The sequence below is a fragment of the Nipponia nippon genome, unplaced genomic scaffold (genome assembly GCF_047370975.1).
Source record: "Nipponia nippon isolate SJK-2023a ecotype South Korea unplaced genomic scaffold, ASM4737097v1 scaffold_11, whole genome shotgun sequence".
NCBI lineage: Eukaryota > Metazoa > Chordata > Aves > Pelecaniformes > Threskiornithidae > Nipponia > Nipponia nippon.
The window spans coordinates 28,690,827-28,712,642 of record NW_028262302.1 but is presented as its reverse complement, the minus strand read 5'-3'; the positions used below and the strand labels follow the sequence as shown (position 1 = coordinate 28,712,642).

The following is a 21,816-nucleotide window of genomic DNA, read 5'->3' as shown; positions in this document are numbered from 1 at the left end:
GCTTTGTGCTGAGGAGGGAGTGTTACGTAAAGGTTATTTTGCTATTATCCTATTTTGCCGAGGTCCTGCCCTGTGAGCAGCTCGCTCCTGGCTGGCTTGCTGCTTCTCCGCCAGCTACCCTACAACTGAAATACTTAAAAACTAAATCCAAAGGGAAACTTAAAACCGTTTTATTCAGTTATTGAAATAACCTAGAAAAAGTGAAGTGTTACAATGTAAATGGTATTTCTGAACATCTATTGGTCTACACGGGGTAGGTCTATGAAGGCACTTCGAAGAACCAATAAGCATGAACAGATCAATTCTAGCATATTCTTCTAATATAAATACTAAAAGACATGCATTGAGGCAGTGGTGAAAATATAGAATTGTCTTCTGGAAAAACTGGAATGCCTTTGCCGTATCACGTAACTGCTCTGCACGCTGTTGGAGCACACACAGTCTCTGTCGTCCGGGCTGTAGATTACTGAGACCCAGCAAGGTACTGCACAAAGCTTCCCCTATGCGCTTATTTTTTGGTACAAGGGACCCGTTGGTCAGATCGCCAAAGCTATTAAAAATGAATCCATTCTCCTTCCGATAAAATAAAACATTTGAATAAGAAAGCTACATTTTAAATTTGCTTGCATAAGCAAGAGTTAGAGTAATGGCCTAAGAGTCACAGGACCATTTTTTGGTAATATATCAATGTTTTTCACTTTTAAAAAATACAGTAGTAAAGACTTGAGGTATAACTTCAAAAAATACTTGCTAATCTTTTGTAGAAAAGTAGGTTGCTTTGTTGGCCTCGGTTAAGGGTTCCCCCCCCCCTTAGTTGTATGCAGTGACGGTTTTCTGGGTCGGAAGCTCTTTTGGGTGCAAAGATTGTTGTTTCTCGAAATGGCAGTTACTATTTCCGCGCTGCGGAGAGAAAGGGGTATCTTTAGCCTGTCAAGCACGTAGCAGCCCGCCGACAGCCCAGAGGGGGTGGGTTTTGTTGGGTTTTACCTCCGGGGCAGTAGGGATAAACCGCAGTTATTCCGTAGAGATGTGATCGCTGCTCTGGGAGATACTCATCGGTAAAGGAGCCGCTTTCTTTATCGATCGCTATCACGCCATCCCTGGTGATAAAAGGGGGAGAAGCGCTTTACTCATCTGTGAAACCCGTAGGGTTTTTTCCCCCCATCTTGAAGAACGCTTAAGAACAGAGGCAGCTAAAAGGATTGCTCTGAGCACCTGCAGAACAAGTGGAAAGAAATTTGCCCCGTCAAATCTACATCCAGCTCATTCAGTGCATTTCTCTGGTGATGCAGAGTCAGAGCGCGCGCCTTCCAAGGGAGATTATCTCCCCGAGAGTCTCCTCCAAGCACGCCAAGTGCTTTAGTGTTTGTTGCTAAGATTTCTAAGATAATCTAAGATTGCTAAAACAATCTGCTAAGATTTGATGGAAGTTTTGAGAGCTTCCAGCAGGAGTGGGAAGAGAGGCGAGTTCCTGATGCCGAGGGCCTTGGGCGGCAGGGGAGAGGGAGCGACTGAGGACTGAATCTTTCCTTTGACTTAATCTAGATTCAGAAACTTGTGCCAAGTTTTTATTTAAAAAAAAAAAACCACCAACCAACCAACCGCTATTTCTATCCCTCCCAGGAAGCTGGGGTTGTTTCTAAACAACCGTTCTGCACCGAGATTTACGAGTGGGTGTTGCTGAACACGGCAGTGCAGGAGACCCGAGAGAGCGCTGGTGAGATTCCAGGGCTCGGGAGCAGGGAGCAGGCTGGGGACAGCATTTCTTTCCCCGCTCCGGCTCAAAGCCCCTCCAGGCTGCTCGCTAGCACGGCTCTGGCAGGGAGCGGCAGAGCCTGGCTCCCGGCTGCGCAGGGGAGCGGAGCCCTCGGAAGGGCCAGCTCGGCGCTCCCGCCCGCGGGAAGGAGCGGGTTTTCTTTCCTTACCGTCTCCAGTCCGTGTGGTAGAAGTGGTTGGCGTAACTAATGATGCTGAAGGGGTAGTTGAGGTTGTTCTGTATGACGCGCCGGCCCGTGCCGTCGGGGAAGGTGCACTCCAGGTGCTTCGTTCCTTTTCAAACACAAAGACAGTTACCAGGCCACACAAAAAAAACCAAAAAAACCCAAACGTGTTCTTTGTATTCACTGGTTTTTGAAACGCCTTCTCAGCCCGAGGATGTAGAAGCAACTCGTGCTGCGGGTCCCCCAGCCCCACCACACCAAGTCCTTTGGGGCAGGACCCTGGAAGGGGGTGGAGAGGATCGCAGGTAGCAATGGGCTAAAGATACATAGCTGGTTTTATCGAGCCTTAGTGTGCTGTAGTCTGATCTGTCCTCGGTGAAATGACATCCTCGGTAAAAGCCAGGGAGATGTGGTGCTGAGGGCCATGGTTTAGTGGTGGGCTTGGCAGCGCTGGGTTAACGGTTGGACCCGATGACCTTCAAGGTCTTTTCCAACCTTAACGATTCTGTGATTCTGTTCTGTGCTTCTAAATTACCTGCGTCTGCCCAACAGAGCAGCTTGGAGAAGGGGTCAAACGTCAGGCCGTTGGGCAACCCGATGTCCTTGTTCACCAGGACCCTCCTGTTGGCTCCGTTGACGGTGGACGTTTCGATTTTGGGAGCTTCACGATTCCAGTCCGTCCAGTAAAGGTTGCTTGGGAAATAATTATATCATGAACAAACAGGGCGCACAACAGTAAGGAGTGGTAGGAGATTATCGGCTTTCTCTTCATTAACTGGTTCTTGTCAGGAGAGAGGCCTGGTTTTCCCCTTAACAGGGCCTGAAATAAATCTTTATTTGATTTGAAAAAAATCCCTAAAAGAAAAGCAGAACGATGTCAAACATGTTTACGACCCAAACCGTAGCTCCTAGACGAGGGCGAGTCCTAGGAGTAGCACATTTTGTATCGCAACAGCACCCTAGAGGCACAGCTTGTGTTTTCAAACGGCAGGCGTGTATCAAAGCTTTTAAAAATAATGTACATCCTGACAGTGAAACAGCAGGTTTAGCCAAATCCTGAATTATTAAATAAAAGAGGAGGGGGGGAACAGAGCCAATCCCTCCTACGGGGTGTGCGCTGTAGGAAAGCTGCTCCCAGGGCTGGGCTGGGGCCTTGGCACCACCGCCTGTGCCTGACCCTCCTCGGAGAGGCTCATACCTCGTCCCACCGCGAACACCCGGCTGCAGGCAAACAGCCCCTCTCAGTTTTTTTCCCCAAAATACGGCTCCTACTGCAAATCTGGCGAGTGCCGTCCTGCCAGCACCCTGCAAAAGCCCTGCATGCAAATCCCTCCAGAAACGCTGCTTGCTCACCCTCGGACGGGATCCACTGCGATGGCCCGGGGGTTGACAAGCTCCGTGTCGAAGAGCACCTGTCGCTCCGAGCCATCCAGCCGGGCTCTCTCGATCTTATCCAGGCCGCTGTCGGTCCAGAACATGGCTCGGCGCAAGTGGTCCACCGCCAGCCCCTCGGGGCTGAGCAGCCCTGCCGGAGGGATGGACACGGTCAGCGGCTGGGGACACACGGCTCCCAGACACGTCGTGGTGTCCCAACCCACAGCCGAGGGATGTGAGCGCAGCTGGAGGGCCCCAAGGCAGGACAGCCCCAGAGCCGCGATGGGCACAAACTGGCGTGGACCTGCTGATGTGCCTTTGGGCAGATGTCACCGGTGATGGGAGCTCACCTGAGTTGATAACGGTCTCCGGCTCGGCACCTGGCTCCAAACTTGCCCGGCTTATGGTCCGGCCGGCCACATCGGTCCAATAGATCGTCTTCTCCCGGCAGTCATAGTCGATCCCCACCACGATGGAGCCCTGCCAGGGTTGGAAGAGGGACACAGGGTGAAATTCTGCCTGGGCCACAGCTCAGTGAGCACCCTTGTCCCACCAGCCGGCACTGGGAGCTGCCTGAGGCACTCTGCAAGATGCTGCGATGGGCAACGACGCTCAAATTCCTTTTCCCCAGCAAAACCCAAGACCGACGGGCTCCTACTGCGCACCCCCGGCTGAATCCTGCAGCAGAGGTTTTTAGGCCGGCTGTCGCACGCGCACACCCACGTCCAGATGGGTCTGAAACCCTTCGGCTCAAGGAGAGCCGGCTCCAACAGAGAAGCCAGCCCGAGGAATGACCTTCAGGATGGGGAAAGGGAATACTTGGCAAGGTGTTTCAGTTCCCCGGGGTGCAGGGAGGGTCGTGGCCCGGCTTTCAGTGTTCCTCGGTCTGGCCTGGCTGGAGATGCACGTGGCCACGCTCCAAGAGGAGTCCGAGGAAGGGAAAAGGCGAGTTTTGCAGTAGAGACGTGCAGCTGGCAGCCCGGGACCGATAGCGGGGGAGCTGTGCGAGCACCCGTGCTCCTTCCCTTTGCAGGGGGACAGCTGGAGGGAGGGGTGAGAGCCCTCCCCCTCCATCTCAGCACCAAGGCTGTCCCCACAGACCAACATCAACCTTCAAGAGGTGAACCCCTCAAACCATCACAGCTCAGACAAGAGCGGTCCAGGGAGACGCAAAACACAGAGCCACAGCGTCAGCTTGTCCCTAACTCCTCCCTCGGTGGTCCCGCACCCCGACCCCGGCGCTGGAGATACTGTACATGCAGGGAGAGCAGGGTCTTTGCCGCCTCCTTCTGCAGCCGTGTCCCGTTGAGCGGGAGGTAACCGATTTGCTGTCCCTGAGCGTAGAGCAGAAAGGTCCCCGTGGCCGGTGGGGAGACGTCGGGCCGGGGCGAGGGCCGGACGCTGGGCGGTGCGATGCTGGGGAGACCTGGCACAAATGGGGAGGGGGCGACAGAGAGAGAGAGAGATGGCTCGGGGAGCATCGTCCCCTTGGCTCCGCACCCGAGCAGGAGCGGGGTGCAGCTCCGGGAGCCCGTGCTGTGCTAGATGGGGGGGGGGGAAATCACACTTGGGGTGCCGAGCTCTTACATGGCGGGGTGCTGCCGGGCTCCGAGCGCGTGCCATGGATCTCCCTGCCGCTCTCGTCCACGCACCAGCAGTACCCGCTGTCCCCGTGGCACTGCAGCGGGGTGAAGTCGCCCCCCGCGTCGCACTGCGGCACGTACTGGTCGCTGCGGGGGCTGCCCCCGTAGTGCTCCAGCAAGCTCTGCCGCCAGCGCTCGCACATGGTGCGGGGCCGCTCTGTGGGCTCTGGCACGGGGAGGGCGATGGTCACCCCCCGTGATGGACCCCATGTGCAAGCTTGGGGGGGACTCAGGGCTTTGCCAGAGCCCCGGGTCCCCCTCTCCTTGCTGGGTGCCCCTCCATGCTAAGTGCAGGGTGCTGCAGAGAGGGGAAGGCATCCCCCAGGCACTGACCTGGGCTCCCGCAGCGAGGCGGCGTGCTGCCTGGCGCCGTCCGCGTGCCGGCGATCTCCTGTCCCGCGGCGTCCACGCACCAGCAGTGCCCGGTGCTGCCGTGGCACTGCAGGGGCCGGTACCGACCCTCCTCGTCGCACTGGGGCACGTGCCTGTCGCCCACGGGCGAGGGTCCCGGCAGCACCGCCCGTGGGTACAGCCGCTCGTGTTCGCAGGGGGTCAGCTGCTGGACGGACTCTGCCGGCAGCAAAGGCCCCCGTCCTGGGCTCAGGGGGTGCCACACAGCTCCCCTGGACCCACTCGGCACCCGGGTTTGGCCCCGCTTCACCCAAGGACTGCAGGTGCTGGGTGATGCTCTGCTGGCACCTTTTGGCCTCCTCCAGCCCCCTCGGCACCCCGTGGCTGTCCCCTCCATCGCAAGATGGCACAGAAGGTGCCCCAATGGCCACTGCCACTGTAACCCCATGGGCCAGGGTGCCCTGAAGACCCCGGAGCCCCCTGAGGTGCCCAATCACCCATTTGGCAGTACCCTGCACCCAGCCCATGGCAGAAAAGTCCCCAGTTGGGTGGTCAGGTCCCCTCCGCTCGCCACAGCCCCGCCATCCCCGCTCTGCTGGTGGCTGGGGCCAAAGTGCTGCAGCTGTGTGGGACGGGCAGGGACAGGCAGGGCTCTGCCTGATCCAGCCCCCCCCCCCCCCCCATCCTCTGCCACCCAGCACAACCCACACAGCCAGCCACGGCATCTCCTGGGTACTCGCTGAGCCCATCGGGATACCGCCGAGATGCCAAAGGACCCAACCCACCTCCCCTGGCCCCCTCGAGTGCTGTAGGGTGGCACCGACCTGGGCTCCCGCAGCGAGGCGGCGTGCTGCCCGGCGCCGTCCGCGTGCCGGCAATCTCCTGTCCCGCGGCATCCACGCACCAGCAGTGCCCGGTGCTGCCGTGGCACTGCAGGGGCTGGTACTGACCCTCCTCGTCGCACTGGGGCACATGCCCATCACCCACGGGCGAGGGTCCTGGTGGCACCTCCCGTGGGTACAGCTGCTCGTGCTGGCAGGGGGTCAGCCGCTGCGTGCTCCCTTCCGCTGCCGGGAGAGCCAAAACAACAGCACGGTGAGGATGGGGGAAGCCACCCCGGGCACAGCCGGCGCGGGGGCGAGCCGGGCAGCCTTACCGTGCGCGCACTGGAAGCCATCGCCCTCGTAGCCAGGCTGGCACCAGCAGGAGAAGGAGCCCGGCGTGTTGTAGCAGGTGGCAGCCGGGTGACAGGGATTTTCGGCGCACTCGTCCACGTCTGTGCATGGGGAGGATGGGGATCAGCCGAGCAGGGCACCCCGGCATGGTGCCACCCCGGCAGGCACCCTGTGGTCCCTCCCGTGCCCCCGTACCGGAGCAGTCGATGCCATCGCCAGCGTACCCGGGGAGGCACTCGCAGGCGGGGCGGCCCCCGGCGCGGGGCAGGCAGCGCGCCCCGTCCCTCGGCGCACAGGGGTGGCTCCCGTCCTCGCAGGGGTTGGTCACCGGTGCCAGTGCTGTGGGGACAGCGGGATAAGGGGGTGGCCGGGGCAAGCCCCGTGGGGCACAGAGGTCAGGGGGACCCCTTACCGCGGGGCCGGCACTTACGCACACACGCCTGCCCGTCCTCCGCCGGCCGGTACCCGCTGCGGCACTCGCACCGGTAGCTGCCCGGCACGTTCAGGCAGACGGTGAAGGGGCCGCACTGGCTCAGGCCCTCTGCGCACTCGTCCACTTCTAGAGGAAGGGGTAGACACCGGGTGTCGCGGCGGTGGTGGGACAACCCCAATTTTCGCGGTCCGACTGCTCCTGGCCTGGGGGGGATGTCCTGCCCCAAGCTGCCCGTCCTGTCTGCCGCTTCCTCTGTCCCCGTGATGCTCCTGGAGCGCTTCTCCCAGACCCTGGCAGCCCCCCAGCACCCTGCCTCAGTTTCCCCCCGTGATTCACCCAAATCCTTGCTGCAGTTCCAGGAGCTCTTGAGACCGTGGGTGCTATGACGCTGTGGCACCTCCCAGCACCCCAAATGGCAGTGGCCACCATGGTGCCCCATGGGGGACGGGGTGCACCGGCTCCTCCCCGCACCCACCGGCAAGCCCCCACTCACCTCGGCAGCCCCGTCCGTCTCCGCGGTACCCGGCCGCGCACTCGCACGTGTACTCCATCCCCACGCCGGGCTGGCAGCGTGCCGTGGCCTCACATGCGTGCGTGTTGTCGTGGCATGGGTTCACCGGGGGCTTCTCAGCATCGTCTGCGGGCAAGCGGGGAGCGTTAGCGGGGGAAAAGGCCTGGGAGACACAGGGAGCGGGGAATGATCATTCCCACTTATATCTGACGTAGGTATCACCTCTGCGCCGCAGCACCCCTGTCCCATGCAGGGACCTGTGGCCATGCCACCCAGTGCCACCCCCGCTGCACCCCACCCATGTTGGGAGTGCTTTGGCTCAAGCTGCTTGGGGAAAAAAAAAAAAACATCTTTTGGCTGTTTTTGGGCAAAGCAAGCATGCTGCAGCTTTGGGAGCCGGCAGAAGACCGCAGCATCCCCCGGTGGGAGCTGGCACCCTGGGGCGGGCACCCCGCGGTGGGTGCTGGAGCTCACCTCGTGCCGAGCCGACGCGGGTGGCAAGGGCGTAGCGCAGGACGTGCTCCTGGCCGTCGTAGAGGGCGAAGGCGCGCACCACACTCAGCCGCTGCCAGGCGGGCAGGCGGGCGTGCGGGCAGCCGGCGAAGGTGATGTTCTGGCGCAGGTGGTAGGACAGGGTCTGGTTGGCGGTCCCCGCGGCCAGGACATACTCCCGGTGAGCAGAGGATGTCACGGCTGCCGGACAGCGAGAAAAACCCCACGGGAGGTGGGAGAACCGGCTTCAGCATCGATGTCTCTCGGATGTTGGGAACCGCAGTGGGGACGGGGTGTTTTGGGCTGCTCCGAGCGGGGCATGCAGGGATGGCGTGTGAGAAACCAAACTCAGGGCTGAGCACGGGTTCCTACCTGAGCTGGAGTAGTGGTAGAGCTCCTTGTAGGGAGCGATGTGGACGGTGACGTTCTCCGGGAGAAACGGCACCTGGCCCTGGATGTGCGTCTTAAGGCTTAAGTAATTGTCCGGCCCCAGGCCCTCGGCTGTCTGGGTGATGTGGACCGTCTCCTCCCCAGGGTAGAAGGTCACCTCCAGGCTCTGGGTGAATTCGGCACCTGGGCGGGAAAAGCGAACAGGCGGCATTGGGTTGCAGGATTTTTAGGGAATACATCCCCAAAGCATCCTTCCCCGCCCCTCTGGCACACCCGTGAGGGCTCGCGGCAGGCAGGTGACAGCCAGCTGAAGCTGGGGAGGTGATCAGAGGAGCCATGGGGATGCTCTGAACCCCCCCCCCCGCACCCTCATCACCTGCCCCAAGCCACACGTCACCCCGCATCTGAGCCAGGCCACCCCACCAGGAGCCGCCTCCCTCGGAGCGACGGGGGCTCGGCGGCACATCCCGGCTCCCCGCTCCCTCACCGGTGATGCTGAAGCCGTTCTCGGAGCCGGGCTCCTCCAGGGCGAAGAGCCAAGCGAAGAGCCCGCCGATGGGCAGGAGGGGCAGGAGGGCGCGGGCAGCAGGCTGGGGCACCCCGCTGATGGCTGTGTAGGCTCGGCCGTCGCTGCCCACGATGTAGGCGTGCAAGTCGACGTCCTGGAAGCGGACGGACGCCCGTCCCACCATCAGGCTCCCGCTCACCTTCCCATTGAGGCGATGCACGGCTCCTGGGCAGGGAGATGGGCACTCCTGGCAGCGGCCGCCCAGGCACGGGGTGCCCGTCCCCGCCGCCCGCCCCACGTACCTTCGGGCAGGCACTGCCGCCCGTTGCCATAGTAGGTGGCCCGGCAGTGGCAGCAGAAGCCGGTGGCGTAGTCGGTGCAGAAGGCGTTGGGGGAGCAGCTCCCGTGGTGCTGGGCGCACGTCTCCTTGCTGGCCGCGCTGTAGGTGAACACTGGGGCCAAGGGGAGAGGGTTGGGGACGCGGTGACAAATCCACCCCTCCTGGGGATGGGCACCCTGCCCGCCGGTCCCAAAAACACTGTTGGGAGATGGGACAGCTGGCAGCGGCGCTTCCCAAGAAAGCCGCCTGGGATGTGTACGGGAGGCTCAGGGTTTCAAACCTGTTGCCTGATTTCAGGCAGACCTGACAGAGAGTGGGAGATCGAGTTCCTGCGGATTTTTGGGAGACAGCCGGCCGGGGCCGGGGCTTTGCTCCCTGGGACACATGCCACGGTGGCTCCCCAGCCAGCTTGGCGGCGACGGGGGCGGCAGGGCCAGCCCTGGCCCCAAACTGGGACCTGTTCCCCGAGCTCCCCGTCCCCTGAGCTTGCAATGCAGGGCAGAGCAGCAGCAAACCCAGCGGGCAGGGACTTATGGCTCCAGCAGCCCCTTGGCAGTAGGATTTGGCTGGGAGGAGAGGAGCTGGAAGGGCAGCAGCTTTGCAGGAGCGATGCCAGCCCACGCTAGCTTCAGCCCTCACTGCTCGGGAAGAGATGAGCTTGCAGCAAAGAGGCCTTTTTGAGGGAGTCACCCACCACGAGACATCCCTGCTCACTCATCGGAGGGGCTGCAGCCACTCACCGTCAGGGTTAAAATGCACGTCTTCCTCCACGCCAACGCCGTGATGCCCGGAGCTGTAGGAAGAGGGGTTGGGGGAGTAGCTCTGCTGGGCACCACCACCCCCATCGGGGTGCAGCCGGCGGCTCCGCTCCTGCCCCGGGGACATGGGCAGCCCCCTGGGGCCGATGCCCAGCAGCGCCGGGGTGCGGGGTGCATGCTCGGGATGCAGTGACATGGCCTCCGAGCCGTGCTTCGCCGGCAGCTCAGTGGACGCGTGGTCGGCACGGCTGTAGAGTGCACGGGCGTAATCGGCGGTGCCGGGGGCATGGGGCTCGGGGCTCTGTGGCACGCCGGGGCTGGCTCCCCCACTGCCCCCTGGCTCCACGTGCTCCAGGGGCGCTGCGCTGCCCACGTGGAAGACCCACACACCGGGCACCCCCGCGTTGCTCTCCCTGCAGGACAGCAGCACACACACACACATGTCCATCGCAGCCGTGGTGGGAAACCCCCCCAAAGGTACCCACCCCTCCCGGGACCCCGAATGCAGCTCCCAAAAAGCTCCCGTGCACGTGGGGCCAAGCCCCCCAGACGCAGCCCATCACCCCCCAGCTCGCTCCCCTCCTTCTTCCAGCCTTTAAAAGGCTCCGAGGGCTGGGAGAAGGTGACCCTGCTCCCCCTGCCCGCCCCGCACGGCCCCCGGGCACCACGCACCGCTCCAGCTGCCTCAGAGCCTGCTCGCTGCTGGCCAGGCTGTGGAAGAGCCCGTCCCTCTTTGGGTCATCGCCGTCCCCCCGGCTGAAGCCCACCCTGGCCGGCAGCTCCAGCTGAACGTTGTAGGACTCCTTGGGCCGCGTCCCCAGGAACTGGAGGCCACCATCGGGGTAGAGGAAGATGGCGTAGGTGTCTTCATCATCGTAGGCTATGACCGCCTGGAAGGTGTTGAGCTGCCAAAGGGAGAGTAGGACAGACGGACGTCACAGGAGGGCAGGACTCCAGCGGAGGACGGAGACAGGGAAGGGACTGGGGACACACCAGCTGCCTCCACACACAACACAGTGCATGTAAGCACCCCAACAGAGCCCTCCATCAGCCTGCAGACACCTCCCAGGGAAGAACAGGAGCAGCGGCTGCTCATGCATGGCAAAACCCCAGCGCAACGTGCTGGGAAGGTGCTCCGCATCCTCCATGGGAGCCCGTGACACAGCCAGGCCACCCCCTCTCAGCTGCATCAGTGCAGGGGTGTCCCTCGGAGCTGTCACACGGGGAGGTGACAGCCCCGTACCACGCCCAGGAGCATCCCTGGCCATGTAACCCATGCGCCCCGTCGGCACGCTGCAGCCGGGAACCCCTCGCTCCCATCCCCCTCCTCCTGCCCTGCCCCACACCAGCAGCCCCCCTCCATCCCATCAGCACCGGAGGAAAACCTGCACCCCCCCGCTTCCCCCGAGAACAATTTTAGCTCGATTTCCTCAGGAAAAAACATGCATGTGCTCCCGCCTTCCCCACACCCATACGTCCCGCTATAGGCATGCTGGCTGCCTGTCGTGCTAGCCCTGCGAGCCCTGGGGCCACGCCAGCCCCGAGTGAGGCTGCGCCGGGGAGCGGGACCACAGCAATAACCCACAGATGGGCAGGCTGCGGAGCGAGCACAACCCTTACGAGCCACCAGAGAATCCACACACACATCGCGGTCACCCCGAATGCGGCGAAACCAAGGCTTGCAGCATTTGGGCCAGCCCCCCACCCTGCAGAGGTCCTGCTTTCTGGATAAATAAATGTCAGCACGCAGCAGCAGCCCTTCCCCAGGAGCTGCCGGCAGCAGCAAGCGGGGAACGGCGCCCGAGCGAATGAAAAATGATTAAATTCCCAGTTTCGCCACCGGAACAGGAGGGGTGGAGGCTCCCCCCATGCAGCCCCCCCCAGCCCAGCCCTGCCTGTCCCCAATTTTGGGGCGCAGGGGCCCCGGGGCATCGCAGGGTTTCCCGGCAGCCCCGTGGGATATAAAGAAAGAGCCTTGTTGTGCGCGTCGCACACTCGGGCATTCAGAGACCCCGTGCAAAGGCGGCCAAAAAGCTTGGGGGGGGGATAAACCCCCCCAGGGCCAGATTCCTCCCCCACGCAGCCCAGTCGTGGCAGCAGCTGCAGGGCTCATTTTGCCTGGCGGAGGGGGGGACCCGGTGGGTGACACCACTGCGCTGGCACGGTGGGACGCAGGGCAGCCAGCGAGGAGGGGGGCAGCCCCCGGCTCGCGGCTGGCTGCTCCCGGCAAAGAGCTGCAAAGGGCAAATTCCAGCCCAAAGGGCAATTTTTGCCCCCGCAGAAGCGGGGTCACCTCTCATCGCCCTCCGCAGCCCTGGAAAGCGTCACTGCAGGGACTGGGAGTGTGCCCCCAAGGAGCTGGAGGGGCTCCCGGCGGGGCAGGACCCCCACGGCAGGGGACCGGGGAGCCTCTGACCCCCCCACCTTAACCCAGATTTCTGCTTTTGGGCTCAAAAAAGATGAACTTTCCAAAGCGAGGGGTAAAGGCTTCGAGGTAAATCCTGGTTCTGAGCAGCGGGAGGGCGGCGTTTCAATAAATGGCACATTTGGTAAGAAAAAAAAGTAGTGTTTGGGGAGTTTTTTAGCAGTTTTGGCTAAGGGGGAGTTCAGCAAAGCACAGGCACAAGCTGCATTTCAGTGCGTCTTGAATGAAGCTTTCCCTGGAGCTGCTCATTTCCAAGACCGGTTTCATTTTAAAACCTGATCCAACTTCTCCAAGAGGAAAAAAAAACAATTGGGAAGAGAAGAGGAGGCTGCGTTTTTGACGGCTGCGAGGTCGCTGCGAGGCCCCTGATGGCATCTCTTCAGCTGCTTTCCCAAGTTTTAAATTAGAGGAAAAAATGTGGGTTGTTTCCTTCCAAACCTCGGTTTCTTCCCTCGCTTGGCCACCACTCTCAGCAACCCGCTACCGAAGGGCCCTGGAGTGGGGGGACGGCCGGCGGGGATGGCTCCCGGTGGCCCGTGGGGACCCGGTGGCTGCTGATGGGCTTTGGGTTCAGCCCACCCCGCCGCGGCGAGAGCCCGTCACCCATCGCATGGCTCTGGGTATTCACCGCGAGAGTTTTCCCCTTGCAGCTTTTCATATTCAGCTCGTTTCAAGAAGCCCGTCCCGCCGGCAGAGCGTCACCGTCACCTCCTCGGCGCGTCATCAGCCTAACATGACGGCTCCTGCCCCAGCAGCGGGTCCAGCGTTTTCGGGGAGAAGCAGTGCTGTAGGTCCACCCATGCAGGAGCCTTATCAGCCCGTGGGTGGAGAGCACAGGTCACCTCCCCGACCCGGCGGACCACCTACAAGCTTGTTTTCCAGACACAAAATCAACCCACGGTGGAAACTCCGAAGCCGGTTCCTCGCCGGCAGCGTTAATCAGCGTGCGGGCAGAAGGAAGGACCAGCCCCAAGCCACCGGCAAAAGGTCAGGAGCACGATGGGTGACCTGGGCCACAGCTTCCCCCAGCTGCCCAACTCCACCCTGCAAATCCAGAGCCGCCAGCACTGTAAAGCTGTGCCTGAAAAGCAGGGAAAAGCCTGAGCACCTCCAACCATGGAGTTGAAGGCAACCTCTAAACCTCTTCTGCTCATTGGCAAAGGCAACAGACCCACCACTGCCGCAGCTCGGAGCGGGGAGAAGCTCCACATCTCCCCCGGTGCTGATCCAAGGCTGGACCCACCATCCAGCTGCCCAGAAAGCAGAGACTGAGCGTTTTGGGTGCTACACAAGGAAGACTCATCCTCTCACGACACGTAGGATGGGCATCCAACCTGCACCCATCATCGGCCTCACCTTCTGGGAGGGTTTGGTGTCTTGCAAGAGCTCCTGGTAGGCGCCCACGTCCTCCCAGGTGACGATGAATGCGTTGGTGGGCATGAAGGAGCCGGCGGTGCGGGGGAACCCAGCCTGGATGTAACCCGCGGCCTGGTCCAGCACGTCCCGAGAGTCGTCTTGCCGGTAGTAGATGTTCCCTCTGTCACCGGAGGTGTCGAGGTCGGCCAGGAAGGGAGCGATGACAGGGAAGTCTGTGGGGAAATCGTCATCCACGTACTGGGTCTCCCTGGGGAAATCCTGGGTGGAGATGACGCCGTTGGTCCCCACCTGCAGGGAGAGTGGCGTAGGGTGCTCAGGAGCTGCAGAGGTGCCTCCACCACCGGTCCCCCCTCCCCGGTGGAGCAGGGCACAGAGCTGAGAGCCCGGAGATCGCCGGGCCCCATCCGGCCAAGGAGAAAACAAAGACCTCGGGCTTCTCCGTCCCCCAGGGAGCTGCAGCTCAGGGGCCATCCCAGCTGCAGCCGCTGCCGGCGGGGAACAGCTGCAGCGGAGAAAGCCCTCTTGTTCCTCTGCAGCCAGAGACAGCGGGCAGGAGACAGTGGGAGCGGGGTGGAGGAGGAAAAGGGATGGGGGACAGGGACGGAGGGGGGAAAAGGGATGGATGGAAGGAAAGGGACGGAGGGGAGGGAAAGGGACGGAGGGGGGGGAAAGGGACGGAGGGGGGGAAGACACGTGCAGGGGTGGAGGTAGTAAAGACACACGTGGAGGGGCAGGGGTGGGGAGAGGGAGGGAGATGGGTGTCAAGGGGAAGGGCTGGGGAGGAGGGGGGCGAACGGGAGGGGTGAACGGACAGAAGGAGGGAGGGATGGAGGGTGGGAAGATGGAGAGGCAGGGAGGGCCGGGAAGACGGAGGGGCAGAGGGAGGTGATGGGGGGGGCGGGAAGGGCCCCGGGGCAGGAGGCCGGCCGGGGGAGCGGGGGGCCGGCGGGACTCACGTAGAGGCGGCGGGCGGCGCGGCCGTAGAGGCGCAGGGCGCGGGGCAGCGGCAGCCCGGGCGAGCTCTCGTCGTCGCCGGGCCGGAGCCGGGCATCGCCGCGGGCCGGACCGTGCGGCAGCAGCCCCCGGCGGGGCAGGGCTGCCCCCACCGCCAGCACCGCCGCCAGCACCGGCACCAGCACCGCCCGCATCCCGCCGGGACCTGCCCTCCACCGCCCGGACCCGACGGGGCGAAGCGGAGGAACGGAGCGGACCCGACGGGACGGCCCGGACCCGCCGGAGGGAACCGGAGCCGGCGGGGCGGGACGGGGCGCGCCGCTGGCGGGGCGGGCCAACGGCGACCGAGCCGCTATTGGATCCCCCGATCCCGGCCCTGACCAATCGGGTCTTACCCCAAAATCCGCCCCGGCTTTCATCCCCCCCCCCCCCCGCCTCCCCCCGCCCCGCCCCGGGGCTGGGTACCCCGGGGGCATCCCGGGGGGGAGAGGGGGGATCCCCCCTTCGTGCCCCGCCGCTCCCCGGGGCCCCGCATCCCCCTCCCGCCGCTCCAACGCCCCCGCAGCCGGGCCCGCAGCCAGCCGGGGTCGGGGCCGGGGCCGCGGCGTGGGCGAGAGGCCCTGGCCGGTTCCCCTGGGATCCCGCTCCCTTGAGCCAGGCAGAAACGTGACTCCTTATCCACAGGGGACCGGGGGGGGGCTGGGAAAGCTGGAACGGCCACCCGGCCAAAATATGTCGTGCAGCTCAACTGGCAAGTTGTCAGCGAGCGGAACCGGCCACGCCGCAGGCTCCCCGTGCACGCACGACGGCCCAGGCGCGGGGTCACCGCTGTTTATCCTTTCTCAGACCCATCTTCCGCCATCTCCGTCCAGAGAGGGGCCAAAACTTTGAGGACGGGCAGCTGGGGCGGTTTCCTGGCTTCGGTTTGGGGCGTCGGGGTGCGGGGACCCGCAGCCGTGGAGGAAAGGACGCCCCCAAACGCAGGCAGCCAGACTCAACCGAGTGCTCCTGGAAATCCAGGCTGGGAGCAGCCAAAAGCTCTGCTCCATCTTCTTGGAGCGCTTCCCTGGCCCCAGGCCAGCGTTGGTATCGCATCTGTCCCAAAACGTATACGTGCCCGAGGAATGCCAGATAAGAAGGAGAGAAGTGTCAAACCCCGTAGGCTGGTGAGAGAAAGAAATCAGGGACACATTCATGGCATTCCCAGCAGGAATCCTCGCAGGGGAAGCAGCTGGACACCCTTCGCCCCGTCCCTGTTGTGGTGATGGGGACATGTCACCGCGGCCCCTGTCCCCTCCGTCCTGGGCAGCATGCGAGCCGCCGCAGCGTCCTGGAAAGCAGCTCCCACCCGTGCCGGGGCTGGGGATGAGCTGTCCTGGCAAGCGTGACCGCGGGGGCCGTATCCGGACGGGCTGCCGTCCCCCTCGGCTGCAGTCAGCTGGCCGGCTCCGGCCCTTGGAGGGAGACTCCTTGCCTGGCCACGGAAAACCATTAGGGCTTTGAGCAGGGTTCAGGCCAGCTGGACATGGTCCACAGCCTTCGAGGAGTCCCCCGTGCCAAAAAAGTGGCTTTTCTTTGAAGCTCAAACACCGCCGGGGCTCTCCGGGGAAATCGGGCCCCGCGAGGGGCCGGCAGCCCCTCTGCCCAGTGGGACCACGGCTGGGATGTCCCTCCTGCAGGGAAAGCTGGCATTTGGTGGCACTTAGGAGGTGGTGATGGGCAGAGGGGAGAGGAAAGGGGGGAGCACAGCCTTGCTGCCCCGCAGGATGTTCAGGGGCTGTTGAAAATACAAACCTAGCCGTCCCCGGTGGGGTGGAAACGTTACAGCTATAAAATGTCTTGCTGCTGCAAGGGAAGGATTCAGGGGGAGTGATTTGCAAGCTGGTGTGCCTGCTGTCCTGAGACATTTCATTAAGGCAATTCAGACTTATCTTCTAATATATATTTTTAAGGGGTAAATTCACTTGGGCGTTCAGGGAGGAGCTGCTAACCCCACGAGCCAGCGCTGCCCCGTGCCCGGGAGAGAGGGGCCCCGCGGGCCCTGAGGACCCTCTGCCGCGTGGAAGGGACAGCTGCCAGGCTTTGTGCACAATCTTTAAAATGCTAAAAAATGCCTTTTTACCACCCTTTCAGCAAAACTGGCACCAGTCAGTAAAAAAAGCAGCAGCTGGGAAGAGCTGGAGTCATGCCCTGGCCTTGGGAGCAGAGTCCTGCTGGTGTGAGCATCCCTGGGGCTTCGGGAGCAGCTGGGAGCCTCACTGGGGGCGAGGATGGGGACGGGAACGGGGATGCGAATGGGGACAGGAATGAGGATGAGGATGGGGATGGGAACAAGGATGGGGATGGCGTCAGGGATGAGGATGGGGATGGGAATGGGTATAGGGATGGGGACGGGAACAGGGATGGGGACAGGGATGAGCATGAGGATGGGGATGGGAATGGGTATAGGGACATGGATGGGGACAGGGATGGGGACGGGGTGGGGATGAGGATGAAGACGGGGATAGGGACAAGGATGGGGTTGGGAATGGGTATAGGGATGTGGATGGGGACAGGGATGGAGATGGGGGTGGGGATGAGGATGGGGATGGGGACAAGGATGGGGATGGGAATGGGTATAGGGATGGGAATAGGTATAGGGACGTGGATGGAGATGGGGATGGGGACAGGGATGGGGGTGGGGATGAGGATGAAGATGGGGATGGGGACAAGGATGGGGGTGAGAACAGGGCCATGGATGGGGATGGGGACAGGCTCTGCTCGCCCACACCATGTGCTGGGAAAGGAGGTGCTCGTGGGGACTGATCCCTGTAATCACTTCCATGTGCCTCAGCAGAGTCTTCGGCTGGGGGGGGGTTGCTCTTCTGATAGCTTGGGCATAAAAAAAATCAATCGGCATTTACTTGGCGGTGTTTTGTTCAGAAACAGATGTGCTAAAGTCAGAGGAGGTGGAGGATGCTCTGCGGGATGGGGCTGGGGAGGGATCCAGCCGGACCCAGAAGCCCCCGCCACCATGGACACGTGCTAAACTGGGCAAACCAGGACAAACCGCCGGCTGCCAGGCAAACCCCCCGCCGTGCTCCTGCCAGATGTGGCTGCTGGGGTAGGGGCGGCAACCCCCTGCCCCGCTGAAGGCTCCCAGCGAGGAGGAGGAAGGGCAGGCGAATCCCTGGCGCGGAAGCCGTTTTGGGCAGGAAATCCCGGCGGCCTCTTCCCCCAGGCCTGGCAGCGCGGGGAGGATCGCTGAACCGCTGCGGCCGGCGGAGATAAGGCAAGCAGCAGGAAACTGGGGTGGCCGGGAAAGGAAACTTGATTCCCAGCGACCGGAGCGGGGCTGGGGGCTGCAGCAGAAAGCAAGGGCTTGCAGGATGCAGCGGGGCCGTTGGGTGCTTTGGGACATCAAGCAGGAGCAGGGGTGGTGTGGGGCTGGGGGAAGAGCCGGGCTTCGGCTGGCTCCGGCACGGGCTCTGCCGGCAGCATCCCATTGCCAGCCGGGTTAGTGGGTCACCGTAACAATGCCCTTGGAGCATTTCTCCTCCTGGTTATCGGAAACTAGGCCTGCTCGATGTCGAGCTATTTGGCAGGAAGGGCAACAAATTAGTGCCTTAAACATCCTTCTGGTTCTGGTTGGAAAGGGCTCTCGCAGGGAAGGGGTTGTGCACATCTCAGCACCTTGAATCAGCACGCACAAGTTTTTTGGCCTCATGTCCTAAGAAAAAGAGATGTCTATGGATTTTTTTTTTTCCCCTCCTTAATAACTGGAATCTGTTGGCTAATTTCAGCCAGATCTGACAGTAGCATCTCTGAGGGTCTGTAAAACCAGAGCGAAGAAAGAGAAACCCTGTTAGCTGCCCCCTTGCCGGAGAAGGTGGGCACAGCCTTGGGTTTGAGCTCAACCCTTACAAGCCATCTGAGAATCCACAATGGGAGCACAGCTGGGGTGAGCCCAGCTCGCTGTCCTGCTGCTGCAGGAACAACCTCTGCCTTGTGTCGATGGCAGATGGGGAATCGCTGGGTGGCCGTGTCCCTCCCGTGGGGTGGCTCTGCTTCCCCTCGGGCCATGTTGAGGCGTCTCTCCTGGTGGCTCCATCCATGGGACCGCAGCTCCTGGCTGGGCTCGCTGCCTTCCCCGTGGCTGTGTCCTTTCCCGGGAGCATCGTGCCGGGTGCTGACAGCAGGGAAGCCGCGGCAGCCAGGCAGATTCCCACCAGCGCAGGATGCAGCTCTTGACATTTCCATTTTTGGGAACGGTTCGCATGGACTTTGGTCTCACTTCTTTGAATCCGCTTCGCCTCATGACTCACCGCCTTCTCGCCTTGGCCCACCGCTCCCATGCAGAGGGAAACCCTTCCCCAGGACAGCCATCAGGACTCGCTCAGGTGCATCCTTGAGGATGCACGCGTTGCCCACGTGGCTCTGGAGGCCACCAGCCCCAGGCAGCAAAAGCATCCACTGGGCACCCAGTGATCCCAAGCCACCCACCCAGGGCTTCTGGCCCGGGCACGGCAGTCTGCGGTGCCTGGAGGGCGTCCACCCGCACTGCAGACGATTTCCATACACAGGGTCCATCCCACCTATTCCAGCTGTGACCCAGCACAGATCTTTCTGCTCAAGGCATCAAATGTGTTCTGGGAGAGAGGTTGTCCGTACGGAGAGCTGGGAAGACGGAGTGCTAGATCACGAGTGGGTCCACAATATGGAAAACCAAGGTTGTTATAGAAAGAGAGCAGGATTTCTTGGCTCTGGGCAACTCGGCTGGAGCAGAAGTGTGGGAAAATGGCTCAGTGCATGGAGATGAGAAATAATTAAGGCACTACTTTAAAAGGTGAGACGGCAAGTGCTGAGTCCTCCCAGCGGGAAAGGTAGCGGAGCTTGGATCTTCCAGCACGCCAGGAACCCGGAGACTTGCGGGACGGAAACACTGCTCCCATGTGGAAAAGCTTCCCGAGGCATCTGAACCCCAGCCCAAAGGATTGCTCCAGGTTTTCAAATGCCTTTTAAGACATAAAGGTAAAGAAAAGTTGTTTTTAATCTCTGGGGCTCTCCTTCCTTCCTCTCTCTAAATATTGCCGCACAGCTGGTTTTGGTACCGCAGCTGCCAGAGGAGCGTGCCGAGCCCTGCAAGCCCCCCGCGCTGCCGACGTGCCGGGCGCTCGGCGCAGAGCTTGCCTGACGCTGACTGATTCCTGTGCACCGTTCCCCCAAGATTAGCCAGGCGTTCCTTATTTGGTCTGGGCTCCAGCAAATTCCCTGGCAGAGGGGGTTTCATCTGCCAGGGAGAGCAGCCCAGATGGGTTTTATCCTCCGTAGGGGCTGGGCTGGGAGCACCCGCCGGGGTGGCAGGGAGGGAGTACGTTAAGAGCAAAAATAAAATCAGCCCATCCGTGTGGCCGTGCCCTGTGTTCCTGGGGGAAGGGTCTTGTGTTTTTTCCCGCAGCACAAAATACAGCAGGCACAGATTGCCTCTCCCCATCACCCATTGCCGCGGGTCCGGTCCTGTCCCATTCCCATCCCGGGGCTCTGGCCCTGGGTACGCACTGGGCTGAGCTGATCCAGCTTTGAGACACTTCCCTGGGTGTTTATACCCTGAATCGAGAGTCCTCTGCAGAATTAGGCTTTATTTACTGTATGAATTAGGTGTCCCTGGGACCTGCTGACACCAGCTGGGGGTAGGCAGGGAGTCCTGGGGGAGCTGGCTTGCTCTGGGATCACCATCAGAAATGGGGTCCGGGTCCTGGTCACCCCTTGCTCGTCACCCAAACAGCCTTTCCCATGGATCTAACAAATCCAAGGCTCTCCCCAAAACCTCTCTCCAGTTCATCTCTCCTCGCCTGACCTCCTCCGGCCTCCAGCCCTGACCCCTGCAGCATCCGAACGCTCCGGGGTGGCTAATCCCAGCAATTAGCCTCGTTCCCTTCGTTTATCTGCTTCCTGCCTTTGTCTCGCCCTGACAGCCTCTCCAAGCAAATACGCTTTTAGCCACATTTTCCTGGCTCCGGCTTTCCCGCCAGCCTTTGTCCCCCAGAACCTCTCCGAGCTGGGTGAAGAGGTTATTCTCCCCCGACACGTGTCCCTTCTGTCTGCTGTGATCAAACCAGTGACCAAAAAAAAAAAGCACCCAGCAGCGCCGAGGTCACCCCGGCCCCCGGCAGTGGATGGGCCAGCTCGAACCAGAGGCAATAGGATTTGTTCTTTAAATTGAAGACTGCTGCGAACCCAGGGGCGTTTCATGCTAAAAGGGATTTAAGGGCTGAGCGATCCGGCTGAACGGGGACAGAGCGCTTGGGCTAGTCTAAAATTCAATGGGAAGGGGCGAAACATGTGGGCAGCCCATTTGGGAGCCGCCTTCTCCCGTTCCTGGGACCGGCTGCGCGTCCGCAGGGGAGCTCTACGGACCCGCTGAATTTCAGAGGGACATAAGCTCTCACATGTAGGCTGGACCAGCCTCCCCTGCCTAAAGAAGCAAGCCAGGCTGCTTTAATTTAACTCTTTTTTTTTTTTTCCCCTTCTATTTTATTTTTTTTTCACTTCAGGATCCATCTCCCCTTAAAGCGAGCTTCAAAACCTACCAGGATATTTCCCCACGGGCTGCTCTGCAGCGGGTCTAACCCTGCCAAGGGCTGTCTCCCTTTGCTTGGGCTTCTTGGGTGCTTTCGCCCCGACGTAGGTCCCTTTTCACCCAGGATGTGGGTCCCTTCCCTGCCGCAGCTGGGGTGCTCCGATGGGCTCGCCTCTGGCCTGGGAAAGCGGGAATGGAGGGGAATGGAGGGGTTTCTCATACAACACTAAACGGGCCGCCGCCGCTGCAGAACAACTCGTGGGTGGGTGTGGGTCCCGGGGTGCTGGTCCTGCCCTCCTGCAATGGCTGGGGGAGATAAACCCCTTTGCTGACCCCTGGGAGCGGAGCTGCTGAAACATCCCCAGTTTCAAGGTTAAAAAAAAAAAAAACAAAAGAAAAAGGGAATTTTGCAGCCGGATCTTTTCCCTGGTGCAAGGCAGCGCTCGGCACCGTCTCGGCAGCGTGGCCCCTGCCGCCGCCTGCCGTATACGCGTGGGCCTGCACAGCGGGCAGGCACCCACGGCAGCTCACACCCGCACCCCCCCCACCCCCCCCCCGCCACACACTCACCCCCCCCCACCCGTGA

At 61.7% G+C, this 21,816-nt stretch overlaps 1 protein-coding gene across 1 annotated transcript; it reads right to left on the bottom strand.

The window, feature by feature from the left end:
• Positions 1 to 154: 154 nt before the first annotated feature.
• Positions 155 to 14,967, bottom strand: NID2 (nidogen 2). The gene is made up of 22 exons (XM_087746863.1): positions 14,674 to 14,967; positions 13,697 to 14,005; positions 10,588 to 10,820; positions 9,898 to 10,328; positions 9,120 to 9,269; positions 8,797 to 9,042; positions 8,292 to 8,492; positions 7,902 to 8,120; positions 7,410 to 7,553; positions 6,914 to 7,042; positions 6,679 to 6,822; positions 6,465 to 6,584; positions 6,133 to 6,375; positions 5,291 to 5,527; positions 4,902 to 5,123; positions 4,571 to 4,740; positions 3,665 to 3,794; positions 3,294 to 3,465; positions 2,476 to 2,633; positions 1,926 to 2,049; positions 988 to 1,100; positions 155 to 900 (listed from the first exon to the last, which is right to left on the bottom strand). The coding sequence occupies exons 1-22, from the start codon at positions 14,863 to 14,865 to the stop codon at positions 890 to 892; spliced, it is 4,098 nt and encodes a 1,365-aa protein (XP_087602989.1). The 5' UTR covers positions 14,866 to 14,967; the 3' UTR covers positions 155 to 889.
• Between the last annotated feature and the right edge of the window lie 6,849 nt (positions 14,968 to 21,816).